At 40.3% G+C, this 24,385-nt stretch overlaps 1 protein-coding gene across 3 annotated transcripts in view; it reads right to left on the bottom strand.

Annotated features, from left to right (window-relative positions):
• Positions 1 to 24,385, bottom strand: part of MAGI2 (membrane associated guanylate kinase, WW and PDZ domain containing 2) — a 1,408,091-nt gene that overhangs the window by 118,626 nt on the left and 1,265,080 nt on the right. For all 3 annotated transcript variants that reach the window (XM_036010705.1, XM_028525694.2, XM_028525695.2), the window contains one exon: positions 19,602 to 19,850. In XM_036010705.1, the coding sequence (XP_035866598.1) occupies positions 19,602 to 19,850 (249 nt within the window). The remainder of the gene's footprint in view (positions 1 to 19,601; positions 19,851 to 24,385) is intronic.

The following is a 24,385-nucleotide window of genomic DNA, read 5'->3' as shown; positions in this document are numbered from 1 at the left end:
GCCATGCCTCTGCTCTCCTCCACTACTATAGATCCCTGAGATATAAGCATATCTACTGCAAATAAATCCCCAAATGTTGCAAAACAAAGATTTCACACACACACAATCACACAATTTTAGGTGACCAACATCAAAAACAATGTTATCATTTGTTAATTTCCAGGCATTGTGTTAGGTGCTTATTTTAAATCTTTAGAATAACAGTGTGAAGTAGCTATAAAAGTGTAATAATCATGCTTATTTTATTGCTAAGAAAACAAATAGGTAACAAAGCCAGGATTCAAACCTATGCGTCTGGCTTCAAACCTTGAAGTTACTCTCTTGTTATTTATTTATTTTTTTGATATGTAGCAGGTTGAAAACAATTTGAGTTCTGAGGAGTGAGGAAACTGTTTGTGAGGCTTAGCTGAGAAAAGCATGCTACTTGAGATTTCCAGATAAAGGTTCATTGTAAACAGACTTACTTGCTTAACGATGGCAACTCTTAGTTTCAAGGCCACTTTGATTGACTAGGGTAGGTAGAATAAAAACTTAAGTAAATGAATAAAAATGGAAATAAATTCTCTGGTAGCCATATAGAATGAGTGAGTGCTTACATCAAGTCTGAGTGAGTACACAGTTTAAAAATGTATGTCTATAACTGGAAGTATCCCATATAACTCTAAAAGAATTGTTTTCTATTGGCATTTACTTTAATAAAAACAGTACTTGAAATGCTTGGCAGCTAAAGTCAGCCTCACTTTTCTTTTAACAGCATTGCCTTACACCTGTAAGTACGCCAAACGTTGATGTAGAACAACTCATTGACCAGGGGTATGCACAAAGAGAGGATTCTCTCTGAAAACAAGCTGTAGTTCCATTTGCTCAGTCGTAAGGTCTAGATTGCTCATGACCTAAGTGCTTTCTGTGCATCGCTAATGGAATTACAGAGCATGAAAGAGGCCCTGACCTTGGTTTCTATTATTGGGATGAATGGTACTCATTAATTCTCTGAGAATTGATGACTAAGGTAACTGCCTGAGCACAGTGCATTTAGACAGCATGCCTTCCAGACATCACCTGTCAGGCAGGAACATAAATCAAGCCTTTGGATCAGGCTTCTTGACACAGTGTGGTTAGGATACACAGATAGTTGGGAAGAGTTGCAATATGTCTATGGCTTTAGACATATTGACATTTTGGAAGGAGACAATGTATCACTAGTTAGAAATTTCCCTTTAATTGCAAATCATATTAATGATGGAAAAGGAAATCCATCTTTTTAATTTTTCATTTCTTTCTGGGTAAAACACTACTGCACATTTATATTACAGTATGTTTTATATTTTCCTGTAGATGAGTTGACTCTTTCAGCACTGCTCAATATATCACACTTGTTTTGGTGGGACTATCAGAGACACTTAGTTGACTGGATGCTCTCTAACTTCATTCTAAAGGCCTGGATTCTTTGGGTCCCCAGCCACACCATAACAGGAAGCAAAGGTTCTCCCTTTTTGCTATTGGGTTCTATTCTGGGAGCTTAGTATGGTCTATTCAGACTCCTTAGCCATTGGTCAACCAAAGAGTTCTCATGGAGTTCTACCTTGGGTCAGTCCCCATAAACAAGATGGATGGTTGCCCAAGGATTTTTTTGCTTTTGTGTTGGATTATTCCTGAAATTCTTAGCTGCACCTGAGGAAAGGAGTAGTTGATCCCTGTCACTTGTTCTTCATGTTTCCTTGCCAATTTATATGTATTTCATTTCAGAGAAGGAAAAGCCTGTGACTCATGTTTACACTTAATTATCTCCTTGTTAATAGATCTTACTCAGTGGAGTTGTTTATGGAGGAAAGCCTAGACAGGGAAATGGATTCTGCATCAATCACATCAAATGAGAAGTTTCTAAAATAAGTGTGACAGAAATAAATACTTCAAAGGCAATCAATAGCATAAACTCTTATTGGCTCACAATTCCCCTAATTTGTGAAGGTTAAATAACATGCCATTTGTTTAAAAAGTCATGAAAGTTGGTTTGGGTTTTGATTCTGTGACCTGATATGAAAAGAATTTTTTAATTGCATGATTCCATTTGATTTTCTTAAAATAATCTATGAAAATGATTTACTGTCTTATTTTACAATGATGGGCTGGGGCAGGAAGATCAGTGACCATTGACAACACATTTCTGCAAAGCATCTTCTGAGTACCAGGTGCAATGCTCGACCCAGTGGGGAAGACTCCAGTGAAACAACACATGGTATTAGCCCTCAAGAAACTCACAGTCTAGTTGTGGAGATGAGGGATAATCAAATAAAAATACTCAAAACAAAAATAGCAAATCCATGATAAAGCTAATGTGCAAGAGGAGAGGTGAATTACTGAGTCTAGTTGTGGACTCAGGGAGTAGTAAGAAGAAGAAAGGTCATTTTGCACGGGGAGGAGGAGGCATAGTGTTTCTAGGCCGAGTGACAGCTCCCTTAGTGAAAACTCCTGGTGGTAAGGAGGGTTCAGTCAGGTCCATGGAGGGAGATGCGAGCAGAGGATGCTTTGTAGGCAGGGTCCCTCCTGCCCTCACCAGGACTGTTTCCCTATCAGATTTCTGATAGGATGCCTTCCCAGCCCCTCTAGGTAGACACTGAATATAAGGAAATAGAAGAATAATTGTCAGAAAGTGTTCCTATCTCTTTGATACCTGGCGAAGAATCCTGTTTTCCTGCCTTCAGAAACCTGAGCCAATTTTTAATCTGGGTCATTTTCCATCTCTCCTTCTGAGAAGTCCTGCATAAGTGTGTTCTATGGAGACAACCCCATTTAGCTAGTGTCCCTTCCTGGATTATGACACAGTGTCTTCTGAAAGAGGTTTTCGTGGTCAGCTGGAGGCAAAGATGTGGGAAAAAACCTGTGTTTTTTTTTAACAATTGTGGTAAATTAAGAAAAAGCAGACAGCATGATGGTTTTCCTCTAGAAGTCTGTGAAATTTAGTTTTCCAAAAATGAAACGTCCTCCCTGAAATTTATAGCCAAATGATTTGCAAGAACCAAAACTGAACAGCTGGTGTTTTAAGGACTGCATATTCCAAAAATGCCCCTTCCCCCAGCACCCACGAGTCATTCTTTTGTAGTTGAACAGTTTAGTTACCCTGCATTTGGTAACAGGCAGATGGTCAGAGGGAGGAATGGGAAGAGAGACCCATTATTTGCAATTTGGGAGCCCAGCTGAACTCATGTCTCTAAGGGCAGAAGGCACCTTGTAGAAAGCATTAACTACATGACTGGAGAGAAACACTCCTCAGCCATATCTTTACTTGTATGTGTTTATTTTGCTGAGAGTGAACTAGTAATAGAAAGAAATCTCATTGCATTGGGACTTGTAATTAGCTGTCACTTTCTGTTCTACTACCCTGGAACTCGAGGCTAGGCTAAAATGGTCTTGTTACTTGGACAAATTTGGTGGCTTATAGACACAGGGCTGGTTTCTGTAGTGTGTGGCCTGAGTGGTCACACAGGTCCCCACTCTCAAAAGGGCCTTGTGTTTGGTTTAATGGTCTGCTGCCACCATCCTGACATTCTTAATAACTTTTTAAAAAGATTTTATTTACTTTTAGAGAGGGAAGGGAGGGAGAAAGAGAGAGAGAGAGAGAGAGAGAGAGAGATAGAGAGAGAGAGAGAGAGAAACATCAATGTGCGGTTGCTGGGGGCCGTGGCCTGCAACCCAGGCATGTGCCCTGACTGGGAATCGAACCTGCGACACTGATATTCTTAATAATTTTTGAACAAGGACCTCACATTTTCATTTTGCACCAGGCCCTGAAAATTATGCAGTTGAGTTTATGCAGATCAACCCTTAATACATTTGCTCCTCGCATTACTCCATTGTTTTCAGTGTCTGCAGTGAAAGATATAAATGAGAAGATGGTAAAGCTACCATGAAAAATGACCATAAAAGGTGGTAGGGACAGAGCAAAATGACTCCTTTCTCTTGTGTCTGCATTTCTTATTTCTATACACATCACTAGGAGAGGTAGTCTAGATATTTTCTGCTAGGTATATTCTCTTTTTTCAACAATACAGAAGTCTTTTATTTTTAATTTTTTTACACTTGTTATGCCATGGATTCACAGGGAATGGGCTCCGGCAGCTCAGACTCCTGTCCACTGGTTCTCACACAGTGTGCTCCTCCGGCTGCAATGGGCTCAGGCTTCAGATGAACCCAGGCACTTTCTCTTAGGCTCCTCCTCCTTTTTCTGGCAATTTCCTGTTACACACATTAGGAAGTAGTCTCAGCTCCACGAGTGCTCAAGATGCCCAATAGGTTCGCTGATTGTCTGGGCAAGAATCTTGTCTTTAACTTGTTCGTTCCCAACGATGCCCACTGCAGACTTGTTCTGCTTTGCCGTGGGAACAGCTGTGGCCATTCCTTTTTGAACAGTGCCCATTCTCTTGCAGCTGACAGTTTCACTTTTCTTGTAGATTCACATGTATGTGGCCAAGGGAACCACTCCAAGTTTTCTAAAAGGCCTAGAGAACATATAGCAGGTCTTCTTTCCCTTTGTGTTAGACATTTTGGTGGTTCCAGATGAAAGGAAGTTGCTAAGTATATTCTTAAAGATCCTTGATTATTCACATAATGACAGGAGGCCTAAAAAATACCTTTATTCTTTCATTCTATTGTAAAAGTTATTCTTATGTAATAAGTCACTCATCATTGAGTCATCCATAATGAAATATTCTTATTTCTCTTTAAATAGACTTTAAAATATACCACCACATTTCAAGGAGTTTGTGTATTCTTTTGACATGATAATTCCCTCATAATGTGACAAAATGTCTAGACATTAGAGGGGCAGGAACCCAAGAAACTTCAGAAGAGTAGCGATCTTCCAATCTGTAGTTGGCCAGAAGGGTACACATGTGGGTGTGGAGAGCTGGAGTGTGAGAATGGAGCAACAGTTCCTAGACACTCAGTTTCTGGATATGTAAGGCTTTATCTTCTGCAGAGATACTTCTCATTTTACTGTACATCCCAAGAAGTCATCTTTTACCTTGCTAATTTCTAGGTAGCTGGGAAATTCTGTTTTTTTTTTCTTTTTTTAATTTGTTTTGGTCTGAAAGTTGCTATGGAAAATCTGGTCCCATTAAGTAAAACGTCAACCTTATTCAGCATTGTTTTGTACTTCCCCCAAAGACTCTGAAAAGGATACCCATTTCCATCACTCAGTAAAATCAGGATTCTCCAGTCATGGAGTAGAAGGCGAAATTATGTGTTATTCAACTTGAATAATTTTAGTGACTGAAATTGTATAGCTTTTAGCAAGTTTTCTTTACAAATAACCAAATAGCAAGCTGATTCAGTAATAATGAAAAATTAGTTATTGATATTAAAATACAACAAAGTGTATCTTCTCTTTAGAGCAGAAAAACAAGTTGTTTTACTTCTTTTTACAGTCACAACACATGTATGTTTATGCTAATGTGTATGACACAGGCATATTATATGTAACACATATACAACATTGATGTATTATTTCTAAAAAAATAAAAATAAAATATCACATTTAAAATTTTTAAGAAGAAACCAAATATTATCATATTCTTAGAAATTTGCATCAAAAATTTAAAACCAAAAGCCAAAAGAAAAACAAAAAACAAAACCTCAAAAGTGAATCCCAGCATTTCTGAGTGAGGTCTGAAAGACAATCAGGCTTTTGCTGTGATAAACTTCTGACACATGATAGATGCCTGGACACAGAGATGCAAGGTGAGGTTTGGAGAAGGGCTCAAACAGCAGCAGCAACAAAACCGTCATGGAGCTGAGGTGAGATGCTGCACTCCCAACCCAAACCTGCAAATCTACCTACTAGAGGGCCAGTGGTTCACTCTGATAATGACAAATTCAGTTGCTGAACAATTGGTTTCTTTGACTAATAATTTATTAATAATTTAAGCCCTGGCTGGCGTAGCTCAGTGGATTGAGCGCAGGCTGGGAACCAAAGTGTCCCAGGTTCGATTCCCAGCCAGGGTACATTCCTGGGTTGCAGGCCATAACCCCCAGCAACCGCACATTGATGTCTCTCTCTCTCTCTCTCTCTCTCTCTCTCTCTCTCTCTCTCTCTCTCTCTCTCTCTCTCTCTCCCTCCCTCTCTCTCTCCCTCCCTCCCTTCCCTCTCTAAAAATAAAAATAAATAAAATCTTTAAAAAAATAATAATTTAGTACTGAAGCCTTATCAAATTATTACTGGATTATCCTACAAAATAAGAAAACTGTATAAAAATTTCAAAATTCCTGTCATGGTATAAAAGGGGCAAAGCAGATAGAATAATAGTACTATCTTCTGGTGATTGAAAATTTCTTCTAAATAAAACAATTGAATTGAAATAATATATGCACAAGTTAAAAAATAAAAGGCAATCAAAATGCTTATAATGAAAAACTTTAGCTTTCTAATTCTCCCCACTCTCTCTAGTTTTGTGACCAAAGTCAAACATTTTAAATCTTTCAGCTATTCTTTTTCACATTTCTAAGTTATATTCTCTTATGGCTATTTCTCAATTTGTCAACTCAAGTCAATAGCTATCTGTCCTGCAAAATGAGCTGCTGCTTTTTTGTCTTTAAAATATCTTCCCTACCTATGCCCATTCTTTTCTTCTTTATTAACCACCACTTTATTGTTGTGAAAGAATGGGAGGAGATAAGGATGTTTTCATTTTACCACCATTAAATGGAAGTTGAAAATATCTTTTGCAAATTTAAATCAGTTGTTGAAATTAATATTTTGGTGTACCAGTTAGAATTTGGAATCTCTCGGGGGAAAAATGATCAATAACTTATGTATGCAAACTTTTAAAGTCTTATCTCCTGTAGCCTTGACACATATACATATAATAGTCAACTGATTTCAAGAGTTGAGAAACATGTTATAAAACTATATTGCATCAATGCCACGTATTGGGATAAAATGCTCAATAAAACCACATTTCTTTCTTTCCTCTATACCTCTCAACTGATTTCTGAGACTTGGCGCTTGGTAATTTCTCAGTAGGCCCTGTAGAAATGGCTGATAGTTATAAACAGGTGTTGCTGACAAGTCATGTTTCTCATTTTTACAGATGCAGTGTATTCTATCTCTGCCATCTTCTTTTCCCTTTTATAGCTTCTGAAATTGTGTTTTGTAAAAAGTCACCAGGCTAACTTCACACAGTTTCCCTGTTATAATAGGTAAATGTCAAAAGCCATCAGGTGCAATATCAGCTTTCCATTGTATCCCCCTAATCCCTCTGGTAGATAATAACTTCTTGCAATATTTTCTTAATCTAAGTGAACACAGATACTAACCTAGGCAAATGATCCCTTCCGAGCCAGCTGTCCTTTTCAGTATATTATCCAGGAGACTACATGAATATTTATTGGTTCTTCATTTTCTCATAGAAGCCAGAGTTCCACTAACAGGGTGTATCATGTTTTAACTTGAAATAATGCACATTTTGCATGACTGGATGAAACTAAATATGGAAAGGCCCCAAGCACAGTGTTCAGGAGCTATAAGATCGTGATTATATATTAACTCTGAAAACACCTTCATTGTGACCTCTTGAAAAGTGAGACCATCACTGCATACAGTTTTTCTACCCTTATCTATTTTATCCAAACATTGCATGTTTTAACTTTATTTGGAATTTCTGCTCATATGTATTTTCTCTCATCCTTTGTACTTGAAAGCAACATAGGCATATGTTTCCATTTTTACTGAGCAGACATATGTCTCCATAATAATTTCACCTGAGGTCATCATCATAAGATGATTTTTATTACTCTAAGATGAAAAATGAGAAGAGGGGAGTTGAAGAGCCTCAAAATGTATTTTGTTGTTCAAAGTGAAATACCAATTACACTCTAGAGGGAAGAGACCAAAAGTATTAAAGCACTTCACCAAAGAAAATACAAGGATAACAAAAAAGCACAGGAAAAGATCCTTAACATATTAGTCTTCAGGGAAGAAATGCAAATTAAAACCAAAGTGAGATACCACTAGACGCCTCTTAGAATGCTAAACTCAAACAACAACAGCAATGCCTCAAAATAACAAATTCTCTAAGGATGTGTAGCATCTGGAACCCTCATCCATGGGGATGCAGAATGGTACCATAGAAATTGGTACCCTATGAATCAGCAACCCCACTTCCAGGTCTTTATTCAAGTGAATATTCTCACACAAAAGCCTATTTGAAAAGGTTTATAGAAACTTTATTCATAATCATCAAAAAGAGGAAGCAACCTGAATATTCTTCAATTAGGGAATGGATAAATAAACTAAGGTGCAAACACACAGTTGAATAGTATTCAGCAATTAAGAAGAGACCGAATACTGACACATGAAATGACATGGATCAATCTAAATGCATTATGCTAAGTGGAAGAAGGTAGACTCAAAGGGCTACACACTGTGGAATTCCATTTCTATAGGACAAGGCAAAACTGTTGAACAGAAAACAGAGCCCATGGTTGCCAGGGCTGGGGGTGCCTGGAAGGGCTGACTTCATTGTTACATAATTAAACACGTTTGTCAACACTGCCAGGCTGTAGACCAAAAATGGTAATATTTACTATACGTAATTAAGCCTTCAAAATGGGAGAAAAAGTGAAAAGGCAGAAGTTGATGAAGAAGAGGGTTTGGATGAAAATACATAGAGGCAAGTCAAAAAGAACTGACGCTGAGTGAGTAGAAGAGAGGAGGTGGGAGAGGAGCATGGAAGAAGTCTGGGAAAGCTTCAGAGATGATATGCTGCCTAGCCTGCATTTAAAAAGGTGGACCAGCCCTTTGCAGGGTGGGGGAGGGGGAGGTAAGGATGGGGAAGGCATCACAGTCGCAGGTGACCTGACTTGCAAAGGCACGGAGCTGTGGATTAGCAGAGTCTGTGACTCTGTGTTGTGGGTGTGGGAGTGCAATGAGCACAAACAAACCTGGGGTGAAGGTAGCAAGGGATAGAACATGAGAGGCCTTTGGCTGTGCCAAATGAGAAGTCATTCGTGAATCAGGAAAGTTAAGGGATATCATTGGTTGTTTTAGAGTACCCTGGTGGCAGATGAAGGGTGGACTGAAGGATAAGAGGGTGGGAAGAAGGCTGGGGGCAGGGTGGGCACTTCAAGGCAGCTGCAATGCTCCAGAGCTATGCAGTGGAAAATGGTTACTACTAACCACACATGGTTTTTAAATGAAGTGAAACAAAAGACAATTTAAAATTTAATTCTTCAGCCACACTAGCCTTATTTCAAGTGACCCATAGCCACGTATGGCTAGTGGCTACAGTACTGTATAATGTAGAGAAGAACACTGCTATCATTGTAGAGAGCTCTAGAACCCCAACGAAGGCATTAGCGGCAGCAGTGGCAAGAGCCTGTTGTATTTAAGTTTTATATCTGGGAAGCATATTTGGGTAACAGCTTGCCTTAGTTTCTCAAGAGTGAAAATGTAGTTGTGCAGAAATTCAGCTACAGTGTGAACTTAGGTACTTCAAGTTTGTGATCACACAAATTGATTGGAGCTGAGAGCCACACCTGTCAGGCTTCTTCACCACTTAGCACCAGGGAGCACCAAGATCAGGGGCTAACTTGGTGCTATAGCATGAATGCTTGTCTTCTCCCCAAATTTATAAGTTGAAACCTAATCCCTAAGGTGATGGTGTTAGGGGGTGCAGCCTCGGGAAGTGATTAGGTCATGCAGGTGGACTCCTCATGAATGGGATTAGTGTCCTTATTAAAGAAGACCCCTGTGAGAGGCAGTGAGAACTATGAACCAGGAAGCTGGCTCTCACCAGTTATCAGAACTCCCAGTACCTTGATCTTGGACTTCCCAGACTCCAGAACAATGAAAAAGAAGTTTCCGATTTTTTAAAAAAAGCCACTGAGTAGCATTCTGTCACAGAAGTCTGAATGAACTGAAACAACTTGGCCACCAGGTTTTATTATGTTTGAATTTCATCAAATGCCTATTGGAATGTGAGCAATTTTTCATCTTGCTGTTTATCTAGTAAAAAACCCCAAACATTTGAATGAAGATTTCTATGTCAGAATGTTCTTCTACCTCACATTATCTCAACTGCCCTGTGCTGGATAGCTGAGGGGCAAACCCTTTTGAAGTGTGTGCTCTTTCTTGCTTACTGAAAGATCCTCTTTCACAATGAATCCATAAATATACATTTTTTATGATGAACAGTTTCTGAATAGAAGGTTTTGTGCACTTCACTCTTGAAAGCAGATGGGTTCATCAGTTGCCCAACATCTGGGCACATTTGTGGAGTAAACCTTTGCCTCGCTTACAAAAACAAAACCTGGAAGAAATCCAACTGGAAAAAGAAAATGCCAATAACAGGCCCCACTAGTTAGTTAAAATTTTTTGACACTATATATTTTAGGAATGCCTAGTGAGCATCACTAGGAAAGGCTGACTGATTGACCTGTAGAAATGATTCCCACCACATACTGGCAATAGTTTGGTTGGGGAAACAATCCACCTTAAATTTCAAAATTATTGGCAGTCAAATGAACAGATAAAAAGAGCTTTTACCAGGATTTGGTGTGGTGGGATTGGGTAGAGTCCCTCCCTGAGTCCTTGGTGAAAGCTGAGGCTCAAAAAGAAGTTCAACTTACCCAACTCCAAGTGGGAAAAATGTTCCTTAATAGCATTCTTTCAATACAGCTGAAAAATGGGGATAAATAACATGACTGTGTTCACTTAACAACATGCTTTTAAAGTGGATATACATATGAGAACAGCTTTTCTCATGTGGTTGGTTGTTGGGAAACAAGAAGAAAAATAAAATTACAGAGAATTAAATCCAACTTGAGGCCCTGAAGAGATTATAAAGATAATGTGTCTTCTGCAAGAGTGACCTGTAGGCTTGGAGTTTGAACCCCCTGGGAGAGCGGTGGGCATTTTCCACTGGTAAAGGGTGATCCCGCTTGTAGAGTCTGGCTGTCTTTGCAGCTGCACCCCCCTGTGCCGTCCAGAGAATAACAAGAAGCTGCAGGACACAAGCCTGGAGGGAATAGCCACTGATCACCCGCTTACGAGCTTTTAAGTAAGACAGCTGAATAGCTGAAGGTAAGAAGACATCTACACATTCACCTGCTGCTGCCTGGAGAGTCTTTGAGCACCATAATGAAAATCCTCCTGAAAAATGATTCCCTAGTGAGAAAAAGTCATGATTTATGAGCTCTATTCAAACAATAAAAAATAGTCTAGACTTTTAAAAAAATGCACTGTGAGCAATCACAGATTTCTTCGATAGGTTATATTGCTCCTCTTCGTGAGAATAAATAAGAATGATGGTGCTTCTCTGTGGACTTATTTTTACAATTTAATGATCTTTAAATCTGTTAATGCTGAGAGAATAAAATGTTTCCATGTGCTTTTCCATTTTAATAGAGGCTTCAAAGTTCAGATATCAGAATACTCAGAGTTTGATGCACCATCTTTTCTTCTTTGTCCGCTTAGGGGTAGGACCTAGGCATCTAGGTATACATTTGGGAACAAAACTAGTCATGCTCAGGATAGAAAAAAATGAAATTTAATCAATAGATCCTATTCACCCTGGATTTAGTTGGGTATGATCCTATAAGGAAGTAATGTGATTCAGAAGTTGTTCACTTGGAACTGAAATGTATCGCTTTGGTAATGAGGTTTGTGAAATGAATTTGAAGTAATTCTTTTTTTTTTTTTTAAGGAGCTTGGGATGCCATCCAAACTCTCCTGTTTAGGACGACGTAATTATCGCTGAGGTGGATGGTGAGTCCAGGAACAGTCGGTGCCAGGATGAGGGGAATCAGAGAGCAGGCTGAGGACCAGGCCTTTGCAACCCAGATGCTTCTTCTGACTTCTGGGGCTTCCCAGAGGCACAGAGATGGCCACCCTAAGCCCGATTTCTTAGAGGGTGCTCTCATCTAAGACTTCAGTAGGCTCTGAACTGGCTATTGAAGCATTTACTCAGGCTGAGAACTGATGAAAAGTCTATATTCTGGGATACTGTTCTAGCTCCACTTTATTGTAATCCAATTTCACATGCTGGGCAAGGACCAGCTTGCACACAATTCTTCCCCCTACGTCAGTGACTTTCAACCAGTGGGCCATGGCACACCAGCGTGCCACAAGAAGTTTAAAACATGTAATACCTGACTATTTAGTCAGGGTCACTGACCTCTTTTCCCTTAGATTGTCAAATAAAAAAATGATAATAGCCAACACAACAGCTGGCCGGGTGTGAATGCCTTGTCTTAAACCATAAATATATAGGACATATAATAGAGTTGCATCTTAATGGTGACATCATATAATGAGGTTGCAGCTCATTGGTTAATTCTTGGTACCAGAAATCCTTATTTACAAATATCAGCAAAAAACATAATATATATTTTGGTGTGTCACAGAATTTTAGTAATAAGTTTATGTGGGCCATGGGAGGAAAATATTGAAACTGCTGCCCTAAGTGATCCTCGGCTGCATTACCCGTTCTCAGAGGTACATCTTGCTTCCTTTGAGGGATGAAACAGCTGGGCTTAGGGGCAGGGAAAGTTAGAGCAGAGCACGTTTACACTTCCACTTTCATGAGGGCAGTGCAGGATCACTGTGTGAGGATCCAATTCCATCCCACCAACATAAATCATGCAACAAATCCTTCAAAAATATGTTACCAGGAACTGTGCGGGACTCAAAAAAATGTCACTGTTCTTGCCCTTGAGGATTTTATAATTTATTAAGGGACACAAAATATAAAGACATAAAAAGTAAAATGACAATAATAGATTGTAGTGACAGACATAATAACAGATGGGAAGCCAGGGAGCAGTCAACAGTTAATGGGTTTGCAGACGAGAGTTTCATATAAGAGTTAATGAAAATACTTGAAGGAGATGGTGAGTGGTCAAAGAGACTGAGATTTTTGAGCTGCTTGTGAGAGCTGTTTACCATCTGGGCAGTAGTCTCACAGGGTTGCTGCAAAAATTAAATACAAGGTAAGATTCTTAGCACAGTGCCTGGGAGAAAGCTTGATAAAATTATTATTAGATAAGAGGAGACATTCCAAGTGGCAGAAGGCAAAATGTGCATACTGGAACAGCAGAGTGAAAGTTGTCTTCAGGAAAAAGTAACAAACCCAACTTTGGTTGATAGAGCTGGAAGGAGCTGATGGTAAACAGTGGTCATGTCTAGATTAGCTAGGGTCATGAATATAAAAGAGAGGCCTGTTTGAACTTTACCCTGTAGATATTTTTATCAGGGGTCTTATGATCAAAGACTTGTTATCAGAAGATTGAATTGTACATAGAAAGGTCTGCCTTCCTTGATGCATTTTGCCCCATTAACAACTACTCTCCACTCCTACCCTAGCCCCCTACTACCTCCTGACACAGAAAGTGAGCCACGCTCATGAATGTGAAAAGATTTATTTGATTTAAAACACGTTTGTCAGTGCAGACTATGAATACAGTCTTATCTCTTTGTATGTGTTGATGTTCCAAAAGATTATCAAAACATTTACTTACTTTATGGTTTTGTGAGTTATATTTAGAAGCCAAATATTTTGGGGAAAGCTGGCATTTTATATAGAGTTTCCTGCCCCCCTCCCCTATTTCTTCTGTTATAAAATCACTCACAGTAACCGTGTGGTGATAGCATCGTGCCTCTTGAATGAGCTGCTACTCTTAGCATTAAGCTCAGAGCGCTGTGTCCTTGAAGGAATCCAAAGCGGAAATTCACTTAAGGAATAAGGGGATATATGTTACAAAGCTTGTTAAGAACTCTGAAAGGAAACTTGCTTTTGAAAACTACTGAGAAATACAGAAATCAATGAGATTCACTTTGCAATTCTCACATTCAGCTGCATGGACATGACTTAAGTAACTTTCCAGCAATGACTTTTGGGGAAGGAGCACTGATAGGTCAGAGTTTACAGTGAGCTAGAAAAGGTCAGGTTCCCAGCATCATCACCAATTGCACCAATTACCTGTGTTTTTAAGGTGATCAGTGAATAAACCTCAATAGGAAGGCTTGAAGAAAATCCACTGCCATAACCCAAAATGATAAAATGTAAAATGAAGTACTTAATGGTTGCTGATATTCAGAGGGTTCACTTTAGGGAAAAACTCTATAACTATGGGCCATTAAAAGAAGTGTCCCCTGAGGTTACAAGTGTGTCAAGGCAGCAATTGCACCCTGAGGAGGGTCAGGTGAGGCTTGGGGGTGGAATCCGCTGGGGAGGTTGCCTTTTTGCCTCCAGTAGCATCGTTTGTCTTATTTCTTTGTGTTATAAAAATGCTATGGTGTATAGGTTTGCCAGGAAGTGACAAAAGGAAGAAAACACTGCCTTAAATTGCCTTAAAAGCGGAGCTGGTTTAGTGCAGTTAAGTGCTTGTTTCATATCACTTCTTGACAGAGTTTAAGATGAATAAAAGAGCTAAAAGTGTTAGGAGCTACCTTCAAAATAAAATCAAAATTGAAGGTAATACAAATTTAAGCCAATGAAAAACTATGACCCAGGTCTCAAACTTACCTAAAGCTTTTAATACACAGACAAAACTGAACTAATAGCTTATTTTCCATGCTGATTCATGGTGTATGATAATTTAGAGTTGGAAGAGCCTGTTCAGGCCATTTCCCCTTATATTTTAGATGGGGAATGGGCACAGGAAGGCCCAGTGACTTGCTCAGGGACACCATAGTCAGTGGGTAAGTGGGAGTGAAGCTTGGGCCCATTGTTCAATGTACTTTATTTAGTTTAAATTTCCTTGTAATAGGGCAAGGAAACTATAGAACCCTTGGCTGTGAGTTTTGGTGGGAAAAATCTCAATCTGCTTCTCTTCTGGTTCAGTTTTATTTCAACATTTTTTAAAAATCTTCATCAGAGAATGTTTATGGAATTTATTGTAGAGAGAAAGAAAGGGAGAGAGACAGAGAAAGAATCATGAATTTGTTGCCTCTCATATGAGCCCTGACTGGGGATCAAACCTACAAACTTTTGGTGTATGGAATTATGTTCCAACCAACTAAGCCACTTAGCCAGGGCTAGTTCATCCTTTCTTAAAATGTCATAAAAGATTTGCTAGATATACTTTTGAATCTCTAGAATAACTTTTAACCTCTAGAGCCTATGGACATCATCAAAGATTTTGAGAAAGTCATCAGGGCATTTTACCAAAGATGATGAACTCTTTTCTAGAACACTGGATTGCAGTGGGCCTTACTGAAAACCAGCAGTGACCAAGCCTGGACTCCAACCTTTGCCAAAGAAACACACATGTGGAAACAAAGATTCCCAGCACGAGCACAGAGCTGAAGAATTGTTCAGAAGCCAGCAGCATGCTGCCAGTGATGCGTTTGCAATAAAGACACAGAAAACTGAGTCAGTGCCGTTGGGACAAGCACTGTAGGAATGTAGGAAGGAAGGAAGGAATGTAGGAAGGAAGGGCTGAAGTGGCTGTTCTCCAACTGGTGACTGCTTAGGTTGCTGCTGTGGCTGCTGTCCTAAATATGTTCTACCTCACAGCTTGTTAGGGGCCTGCATCCAAGTTTACAAGTTCCCTCAATTGGCTGCCAGCCTCCATTACTGGTGTGTAAGCTGCCCACATACGTCTACCTCATAACTTTCAGCATATCCCTTCTGACAAATTATAGAAAAGCAGGTGACTAAGGGTCATTTTGATTTCATCATTTGTACCAAAGCTTTTCTTGGGAACTCTGGTGGGAGAGCAGGTTTGGGGGGTGGGGGAGAGCAGGAAGCACCTGTAAGGTCTAGGTTACACCTGTGCAATAAAACCTGGACATCTGGACTCAGCCTTGAGCTGAGAAGGCTCAAAGATCAACCTGTCACCCCCACTGCACATGGCCACAGGGGTATTTTTATAGAGCAGGCATTCATTCACTTAAGTCAGAGGGCTAACTGAGTCTTGTATCCTGTGTCTACAGACCCCAATGAGAGCAACAACAACTTCCCAAATATACCAAAGTTTCTAGGTTTTGAGAAGCTTCTAAGATTGTTTCCAATATTCTGCCTACCAATAATACCGCAATGAACATCTTTGTATGTAAATCTTCACTCGAATCTTTTTAAGAATTTAAAATGCAATTTCCTGTTACAGTTTACTCTATCCTAGGCTCCATTCTGCAAACCACTTTGTTTTCCTGTGGGTTCAATTTAAGGTGTGGAAAAAATGATTAATTTTGGATAATGGGATAAAAACGCTCAGGAAGCTTTCCTACTCTCACTTTAAATCAAGAAGGATAGTCCTGCACCTCAGATAGAAATCTTCTGAGATCTGTTTGCTCCCAGACAATACTTGGCCTCCTGAGTCACTGGCTTTGGAAGGCAGTATGCTGTTTAATTATATTATTGATATAAAGAAAATTTCTTATTTGTTTTGTGGAAAAATAATATTTTGAGAAAAATGTGAGGCTTTGGTAAAGAGCCTTACTAAATGTCAGGCAATAGTAAACCAGAAGTCTTGCCTTCCAAGTTCTCAATTGATTAAACCTCTGGCATCACTGGCAAGGCTGGTCTCTGGGCTGGAGGAAGTGTGAGGGTGCAGGGTGGGGAAGTTTACATTTGAGTTCTTCACGTCTCCTCTCTTCTCTGATATATTCAATAGAGGTGCCACGTTTGCAGGGACATTCTAATAGCACAGCTTTGATCCTGAATTTTGACGTTTCCCTTGACTTTCCTAATTGATTATCTAGTAAATTCTGAGGAGACTTCCCACCTGAAGCCTCAGGAAGGGCACGGTCGGCTGGACTGACCTGGCTGCCACTGCTGTGTCCCCAGCACTGACCTGGGCTGCAGGGCATTGGGGAGGTGGGGCGGTGGCTCTCAAGATGCTCATCTGCTGCCCATGTTTCGCTGCCTGGGGCTCTGACTGAGCTGACAGTCAGTGTGAATGCTGCGCTATCCAAGAAGAGTAAGCTGACGGGCTGGGGAGATAATCCCTGGCAGGGACAGTGGTCAGGATGGCCACAACGACATATTTGGTGCTTCCTCTAAGCCAGTGCTGTTCTAAGCACTTCCATGTACTAAGTCATTTAACTTTCACAGCAACCCCATGGCACAGGTATTAAAATGATCTTTTCTTTACAACTGAGGAAACCAAGGCCCAAAAAAGTCATGTATCTTCCTCAAGGTCACACAGCTGGTGAATGATGAGCCAGGTTTCAAATCCAGGCAGTCTGACTGTAGCACCTGAGCTGTTAACTGACCGCTCCCTGGCCTGAAGCCGATGGTGTGCCCACCGAAGGTATAACAGCACTCTGTCTGCCAACGGAAAGGCCTCGGTAGCTGTGAGAAAAACCACGGATGTGTTCGAGATCCTTGGGCTCCAGAAAGAAACGAAGAGAAAAATGACACAAACCCCAGGAATGTTTGTGACTGTTGAGAACCTGACAGTGTCATGCTCTCCCAGTGTCACAGAGCCCTGGATGGTGTGGCGATGGACATGTGGTACAAGGAAGGCTCTTTGCCATTCATGAGGCACTAAGCACTTCTCTTCAAAATTACAAGATGAAAACTATTGCAGAAGTATGAAACAGCCTCAGGTCCAGGGACCTTTTAGGCGCATGTTGCACATTATGAACTATAAACGCTGCATGCAAGCAGTTTAGCAGCTGCTCTTCCCACAGAAAATGGGGCAACCTGCGTTTCAAACTCTTTAAATCGAAAAGAAATAAATATCTGAAAAAAGAAGCCAGGAGGCATTATGAACTCCAGAATACATTTCCACTCCTCAGGGTGATGTAAAATAATGCCAGTTTGAAAATGGTTAGAATTACTCTTTTGAGGTTTATTATCCCTTGGTCAGAAGAAAACATTCACCTGTTAATTGTAAGCATTTGCACCTGTTGCTTTCCAACTCTACCTGTGCATGAATTTCATGTGCAACAGAAAACGCATTTGTGGTTTCTGTATGTAGTAAGTGCATGTGTGCACACACACTCCCTACACAGTTAGCAATAATGCTGTTGCACTTCGAATCAAGCTGAGACCATAAACATTACATGTTTAACACTTTCATTGTGGCAGTATACTCTTTATTTTTATTCCTCCTCTTTAGGTACCCTTCCCCAGTAAACAATTTGAATGACTAGGATGGTTGCAAAAACTCCTGGTGAACATTTTCTCCCAGTGTAAATTATTGGAAGACTGTTTATATAATTTACGAAAATCTTTGGTCTTGTGCCCTTTTAATCTTGGTGAATCCATCCTACTGACAGATTTCTGCTTTTGCTCTACACTTAAAGGTTGAATTTATTGCTTCAGCTTATCATGAAGAAAAAGAGAAATGAAACTGTACTTTCAGATGGATGTAATTTAGTTTCAGTATGTTTTCACTGAGGTGTAACATTTCTATAGTTTTCACTCTTGAATTTGTCAAAGCTAAAACTAATCAGGGCACTTCTCTCCATTTAGTTCTGGTGGTGTTTTGTTAACATTATGTTAATCACAAAAAGTTCTCATTCCTTCTAATAATTTGATTTCTTGCTTATTGTTTGACAAACACACTTCTCTCCCCCAACCATAGGCTGCAAACAGCCACAGTTTACAAGGATTTTAGAATCACAACATGACTCAATTATTTTTTCTCTTAATGCGCTCTATTCTGGTGTTTCTGTCCATAGCATTTTAGGCTAAATGACTTCAATGTGAGAAATGAATGAGTGTGCCTGTTGCCCCTTCTGTCTGCTTGTTGGCTGCTGAGTGACTTCTGGGATAGCACTGCTGGAAGGAAAGCCTTCGAAGAAGCCTGTGTATTGACAGAGGTGACTCACTGGAAGAAAAATTTGACCTCTGACTGTCACCTGCAGTGCAGAGGCAGGGAACCTGAGAGTTGGAGGAGGCCCAGGAGGTAAAGTCCTCTTCTTCTGCCCTACGCACTGCTACTACTGGAGGGGAAGGCTCCCCTATCTCTGGCCCCACAGGGCTGTTTTAATGGCTCCTAACTGTCTTGTACTTCCACTCTTGCTCCCTTCCCACGATTTCATTTTCCACAAGCAGTAGGGTTCATCTTTTAAAAATGCAAGTTAGATTTCTGTCCACTGATTAAAACCCTCCAGTGGTTCCAATGGATTTAGAGCATAATCCAGACTTCTTCCCATGGGCAAATGAAGCCCTGTGCGACCTGGCTCCTGCCCAGTTCTCTGGTCTCACGCCGCTCTCCCTGTTCACTCTGCCACAGCCGCAGCAGGCTTTTGTGTATTTCTTCAACGCTGAGCTCCTTCCCACCTGAAGGATGCTGCTTAGACTGCTTTCCCCAGATCCTCTGCAGATATGGTTTCATTCTATCGCATAGGAGCACCCCTCCCCTCGCACAAACACTGCCACCTCACTCTGCTTTACTTTCCTTCCAGTTTAAAATAAATTAGGAGTTTCTGTGGGAGTGTTGGGTTGTGGTCTCTCATTCTTCCTGAACCAAAGGTCGACAACATTTGGCTAATCAAGTGTTAAGGATGCATTCTTTGTGCACACAGCCTGTGGCTTTCAGGCTCCATGGTATGCTTACACCGGTCCTCCAATCTGCTTGTCAGTGTCCCTACCACCAGCATGAAATAAAACAAGACCTCTTATTCAAGGGCAGGTGAAGCCGTCACTTACTTATAGTGGATCCCGACTCAGGCCTGTTCAGGGAGCTGATGATGACGAAGCCAAAGCCTTCGTTCTCCTTTCGGTGAATGACCACGTCGCTGGTCTGCAGGCTCTGGGAGGTGAAGCCCTCAGGGGGAGAGGCATTGCCACTGGGGGCAGCGTGGTTGCTGTTGGTGTAGGTCGCGTAGTCACTGCGTGGAGAGCTGTGGTGGGTTGATACGGAGCCTGGACTCCTCCCGTTCTCTGGGCAGGGCTCCCCTGGAGCAACATCGTATATAGGCACTGGGTTATTTAACAAGGTCTTGATGGGTGCCCACTGTGTACTAGGCACTGGTCTAGACACCGTCACTGTTACAGGACTGGTGTCTGTTCTCCCCAGACGTGCAGAGCCTCAAACCCAGCTCTAAAGGTCTTGGCTCCTTTCCCACCTTTCATGGCAAACACAGGTAAAACCCTTCATCAGCTTCCTATGTGCTGCTACCTATTTGTATCTTCCTCTTGCTAAGTAACACGGCAGTGCCCCAGGACAATCTCTCATTATAGATATTGAGCTTCTTAGTTGCATAAAAATAAATGATCAAAGAAGGTCATGAAATAAGTGGACAGAATCTTAAATGACCCTGTGCAAAAGAATTACTTAAAGAGTTTGTAAAAAATATGCATCTTCAGAGTCCACACATGGAACATTGTTTTTTAGTAGATCTAGGGAAAATCGGACACAGGAATCTGGGTGAGATTTCAAGGCCACACTTTCAGAAATGCTGCCGTAGAATTTTGGCAGTGGGGCTGACAGCCCAGGGGATGTCCATGTAAAGTGACCTGTCATAATTTTACTAAAGAGTCATGGTTTTATTTAATTCTGTTAGCCTAGATATGCTAATTTGCTTTTGTGTAGGCAGGAAACATCCTTCTTAAAGCAGTTTGCTCACTCTAAGATCTAACAATGTTATCAGGATGAAGAGCGATGAATTTGGAATCATTAAGGGAGGTGTTGGAGGCCTTGCTCATCTCTGCATTACTAAGAAATACACTCTATTTTCAAAGAGACAAACCACATCACTACTTTCATGAGGAAGTGAGCCTACTCACAGACAGAAAGGATGGAAGGCTGGCAGCCAAGAGGAGCTAATTTTTAAAATGAAAGTTGATCTGTCACCCAGAAAGAATGTTGCCATTTTAATTTAATACCTAGGTTATGGTATCTTGATTAAAAGAGCTGAAGTGGACACTCAGAATACTGTAATTAGAAATAAGACTATTTCATCTCCATCTTACAACTTAATTAGTGTACTCAAAAGATGATATGGAACAAAGAAATAATAAGATAGAAAAGAATCACAATTAGTAATTTTGGGGGAGGAGGGTCTCTAGATATGTTCTTCTGTTTAGAAGTCTGGACAGTGTCTCGTATAGCAAGTTAAAATAATTAGCAAAAGTTCCAGTGAGGCTCTTAACTTTACAAGCTGCAGTTCAGGGAGAAAGAGAAAGAACAGACTACAAGAAAGGTTCTGTTACACTGACAGCTGAAGAAAGGGGAGGGGCATTTATTTACATGACCAGATTAAAAATGGCCTTACAAAAATGTATTTATTTTTTGTTTATAAGTACTGAATAAGACCATTGATAAATTTGATTTTTTGGTTAAGATTTAATTAATTAGGTTTTAATAAAAGAAAACAGGTTCTTTTTATCTGTAGGAAATGTACTTAGGTCATAAAAAGACAAATGTCAGTGTCAAAGCCTTTTCCTCTTTTCTACCAGAATTAAAACTGCCCATAAAATGTAGCCTGTCTGCGAAAAACGTCACCCAAAGACATGCTGTGATTGTCTTGGCAAAGCACATGTCCTTTATCAGTCCTTCTGCGAGTTGGAAATAAAGTGATCAGAGATAGGAAGAAGAAAACAAACAATTATTATGCTGCAACATTAAATTGAAAATCTCCCTGAGTTATTGGACCAAATCAGTAACTAAATGTCATAGGCAGTGACAAGAGAGATCTCATTTTCTGGCTGTCAGAGTTTAGGGGGTTGAGAGTGGGGGCTGTCAGTAAAGCGGCTACAAAGAAAATTTATGGCTTTGCAATAAATGGCCAGGAGTGGCTATGCCACAAGTTCTAGAAAGAGAAATAAAATCACAGATGAAGTCAATATGAAATAAGTTAAATACATTAACAGGACACTTTTCTACTGCTTTTGGATTTCTCTTTCAATCTCTAGAACAAAATTCTTTATCTTTAACAACAGGAACACATTCAAAACCAGGGAGTTAAGGGGACTTCCAATGATTGACTTGGAGGGATTGACTCCACATCATTTTTCTGCTCAGCTGGCTCTGGGTCCAAATGAGACTCTCTTTTCTCCAACAACCCTTCTCGGTGTAGGACCTGAACATCATTGTCTTTGAATAATACAGTGAAGTGTCACAAAGTGGCTAAATTCCATGTGCATTTAAACAAATTCACTAACTTCCAGCATTCCTGCCTTATCCTTTTGTCTTACGTGCAAATGAGTGTACAGAATTCAGCCACTTAGTAGATACTCAAGTCAGATAATTAACCCCTAGGTTAAGGTTTGGTTTTGTCCCCACCAGTTACACTGGGTGTTATCACTGGCTGGCGGAGAGGATCTCTGTTTGGGAAGGCAGGAGTCTCTGTGTCCTCCAGGTGAGATGCTTTGACTAGAACAATCAGCAGACTCATTTATTGCTGCAGAGTGTTGGTCTATCTGTTATTAAAATTAGTTGTCAGCGTTTTCAGATACGCAGACCTTATAGAAATATGGCTTTCTGGTTTCTCTTGAAATACTTGATAGTGAATAGCTAGAGCTGGGCAATGGCTGCTCCCTTGATGGACTATGCAGTGTCCCAACCGCTCCCTGATGTTTCTTACAAATTCCTGATTTGCTAATTTACCCATAGAATGGGAGGAATGCGGGGCCAAAGGGACTTATTTAACTGGAGCCCTCATTTCCCTTCTGGATCACACACTGGGCACCAGGACTCCAGGACTCTGTCATCAAACAGACCTTGCCTGCTTCCAAGGCGTGTCTGGGCCTCTTCTCAGGACTGTTCCCAGGAAGATGATAGCACTGCAGATGCTCATATCTTGTGTTGAAGCATGGCCGAGGTGATGAGGTTTGTGTGTGGACAGAGTCTGGACATGTGGGTGGGGGTCGACATGTACGTGGACCCTCAGGGTGCCTGATGGAGCAGGGGCAGTCCACAGACTGTGGCCCTGCACTGGGGGCTGACCTGCCTGAGAGCATTTGAGTCTGTGCACTCCTGGTTCACCAAGACAGACAACTTATTTAAATGGGTGACATGCTCATACGCAAAGCATAGGGGAATGCATTTTGAATTGACAGAAGGTGTAGTGACCAGGACCAGGAAATTCACTGGCTCCTGAAACACTATCTAAACTTTTCACCCAGTTGCCAAGAAAACTTTCCCCTTTTCAACATAGGACAAGAATTAGGCGTACCCTTAGGTGTTAGAGAAAAGATGGTGGTGTTAAGATGGACTGTAATATGTCTTTTTTCTTTTATCTTGTCTGCTTGTATTTTTAAAATATATTTTATTGATCATGCTATTACAGTTGTCTCAGTTTTTCTCCCTTTGTCCCCCTCCACCTGATACCCCTTATTCCCTCCAGCAGTCACCCCTTCAGTTCATGTCCATGGGTCATGCATACAAGTTCTTTGGCTACTCCATTTCCTGTACTGTTCCTAACAACCCCCTGCCTATTCTGTAACTACATATTTGTACTTCTTAATCCTTGCATTTTGCCCTTATTCTCTCTATTCTCCCTCCCAACTGATAACCCTCCAAATGATTTCCATATGTACAATTCTGTTGCTGTTCTGCTTAGTTTGGTTTTTAGATTCAATTGTTGATTGTTTGGATTTATTGCCATTTTAATGTTCATAGTTTTGATCTTCTTTTTCTTAGATAAGTCCCTTTAACATTTCATATAATAAGGCCAGGATGAAGATGAACTCCTTTAGTTTTATCTTCTTTGGGAAGCACTTTATCTGCCCTTCCATTCTAAGTGATAGCTTTGCCAGATAGAGTAATCTTGGATGTAGGTTCTTGCTTTTTATGACTTTAACTACTTCTTGCCATTCCCTTCTCTGTAAAGCTTCCTTTGAGAAATCAGCTGACAGTCTTATGGGAACTCCTTTGTAGGTAACTATCTGCTTTTCTTTGGCTCCTTTTAAGATTCTCTCTTTAACTTTTGCATTTTAATTATGATGTGTCTTGATGCGGTCCTCTTTGCATCCATCTTATTTGGGACTCTATGTGCTATCTGGACTTGTGTGTCTATTTTGTTCACCAAATTAGGGAAGTTTTCTTTCATTATTTTTTCAAATAAGTTTTCAATATCTTGTTCTTTCTCTTCTCCTTCTGGCATCCCTATGATGTGAATGTTGGTATGTTTGAAATTGTCCCAGAGATTCCATAACTTACTCTCATTTTTCGGATTCTTTTTTCTTTTTATTGTTCTGGTTGAATTTTTTTTTCTTCTTTATGTTCTAATTCATTGATTTGATTTTTGGTTTCATCCATTTCACTGTTGATTCCCTGTAAATTTTTCTTTATTTCACGTAGTGTAAACTTCATTTCTGCCTGGGTCTTTTTTATGCTGCTGGAGTACCCAATGAGATCCTTGGGCATCCTAATAACCAGTGTTTTGAACTCTGTATCTGGTAGATTGCTTATCTCTGTTTTGTTTAGTTCTTTTTTTGGAGTTTTGTTCTGTTCTTTCACTTGGGCCATATTTTTTTGTCTCCTTATT

This window comes from Phyllostomus discolor, chromosome 10 (genome assembly GCF_004126475.2).
Source record: "Phyllostomus discolor isolate MPI-MPIP mPhyDis1 chromosome 10, mPhyDis1.pri.v3, whole genome shotgun sequence".
NCBI classification, from domain to species: Eukaryota; Metazoa; Chordata; class Mammalia; order Chiroptera; family Phyllostomidae; genus Phyllostomus; species Phyllostomus discolor.
Note: the sequence above shows the minus strand (reverse complement) of the source record. Positions and strands in the feature narration are given on the sequence as shown.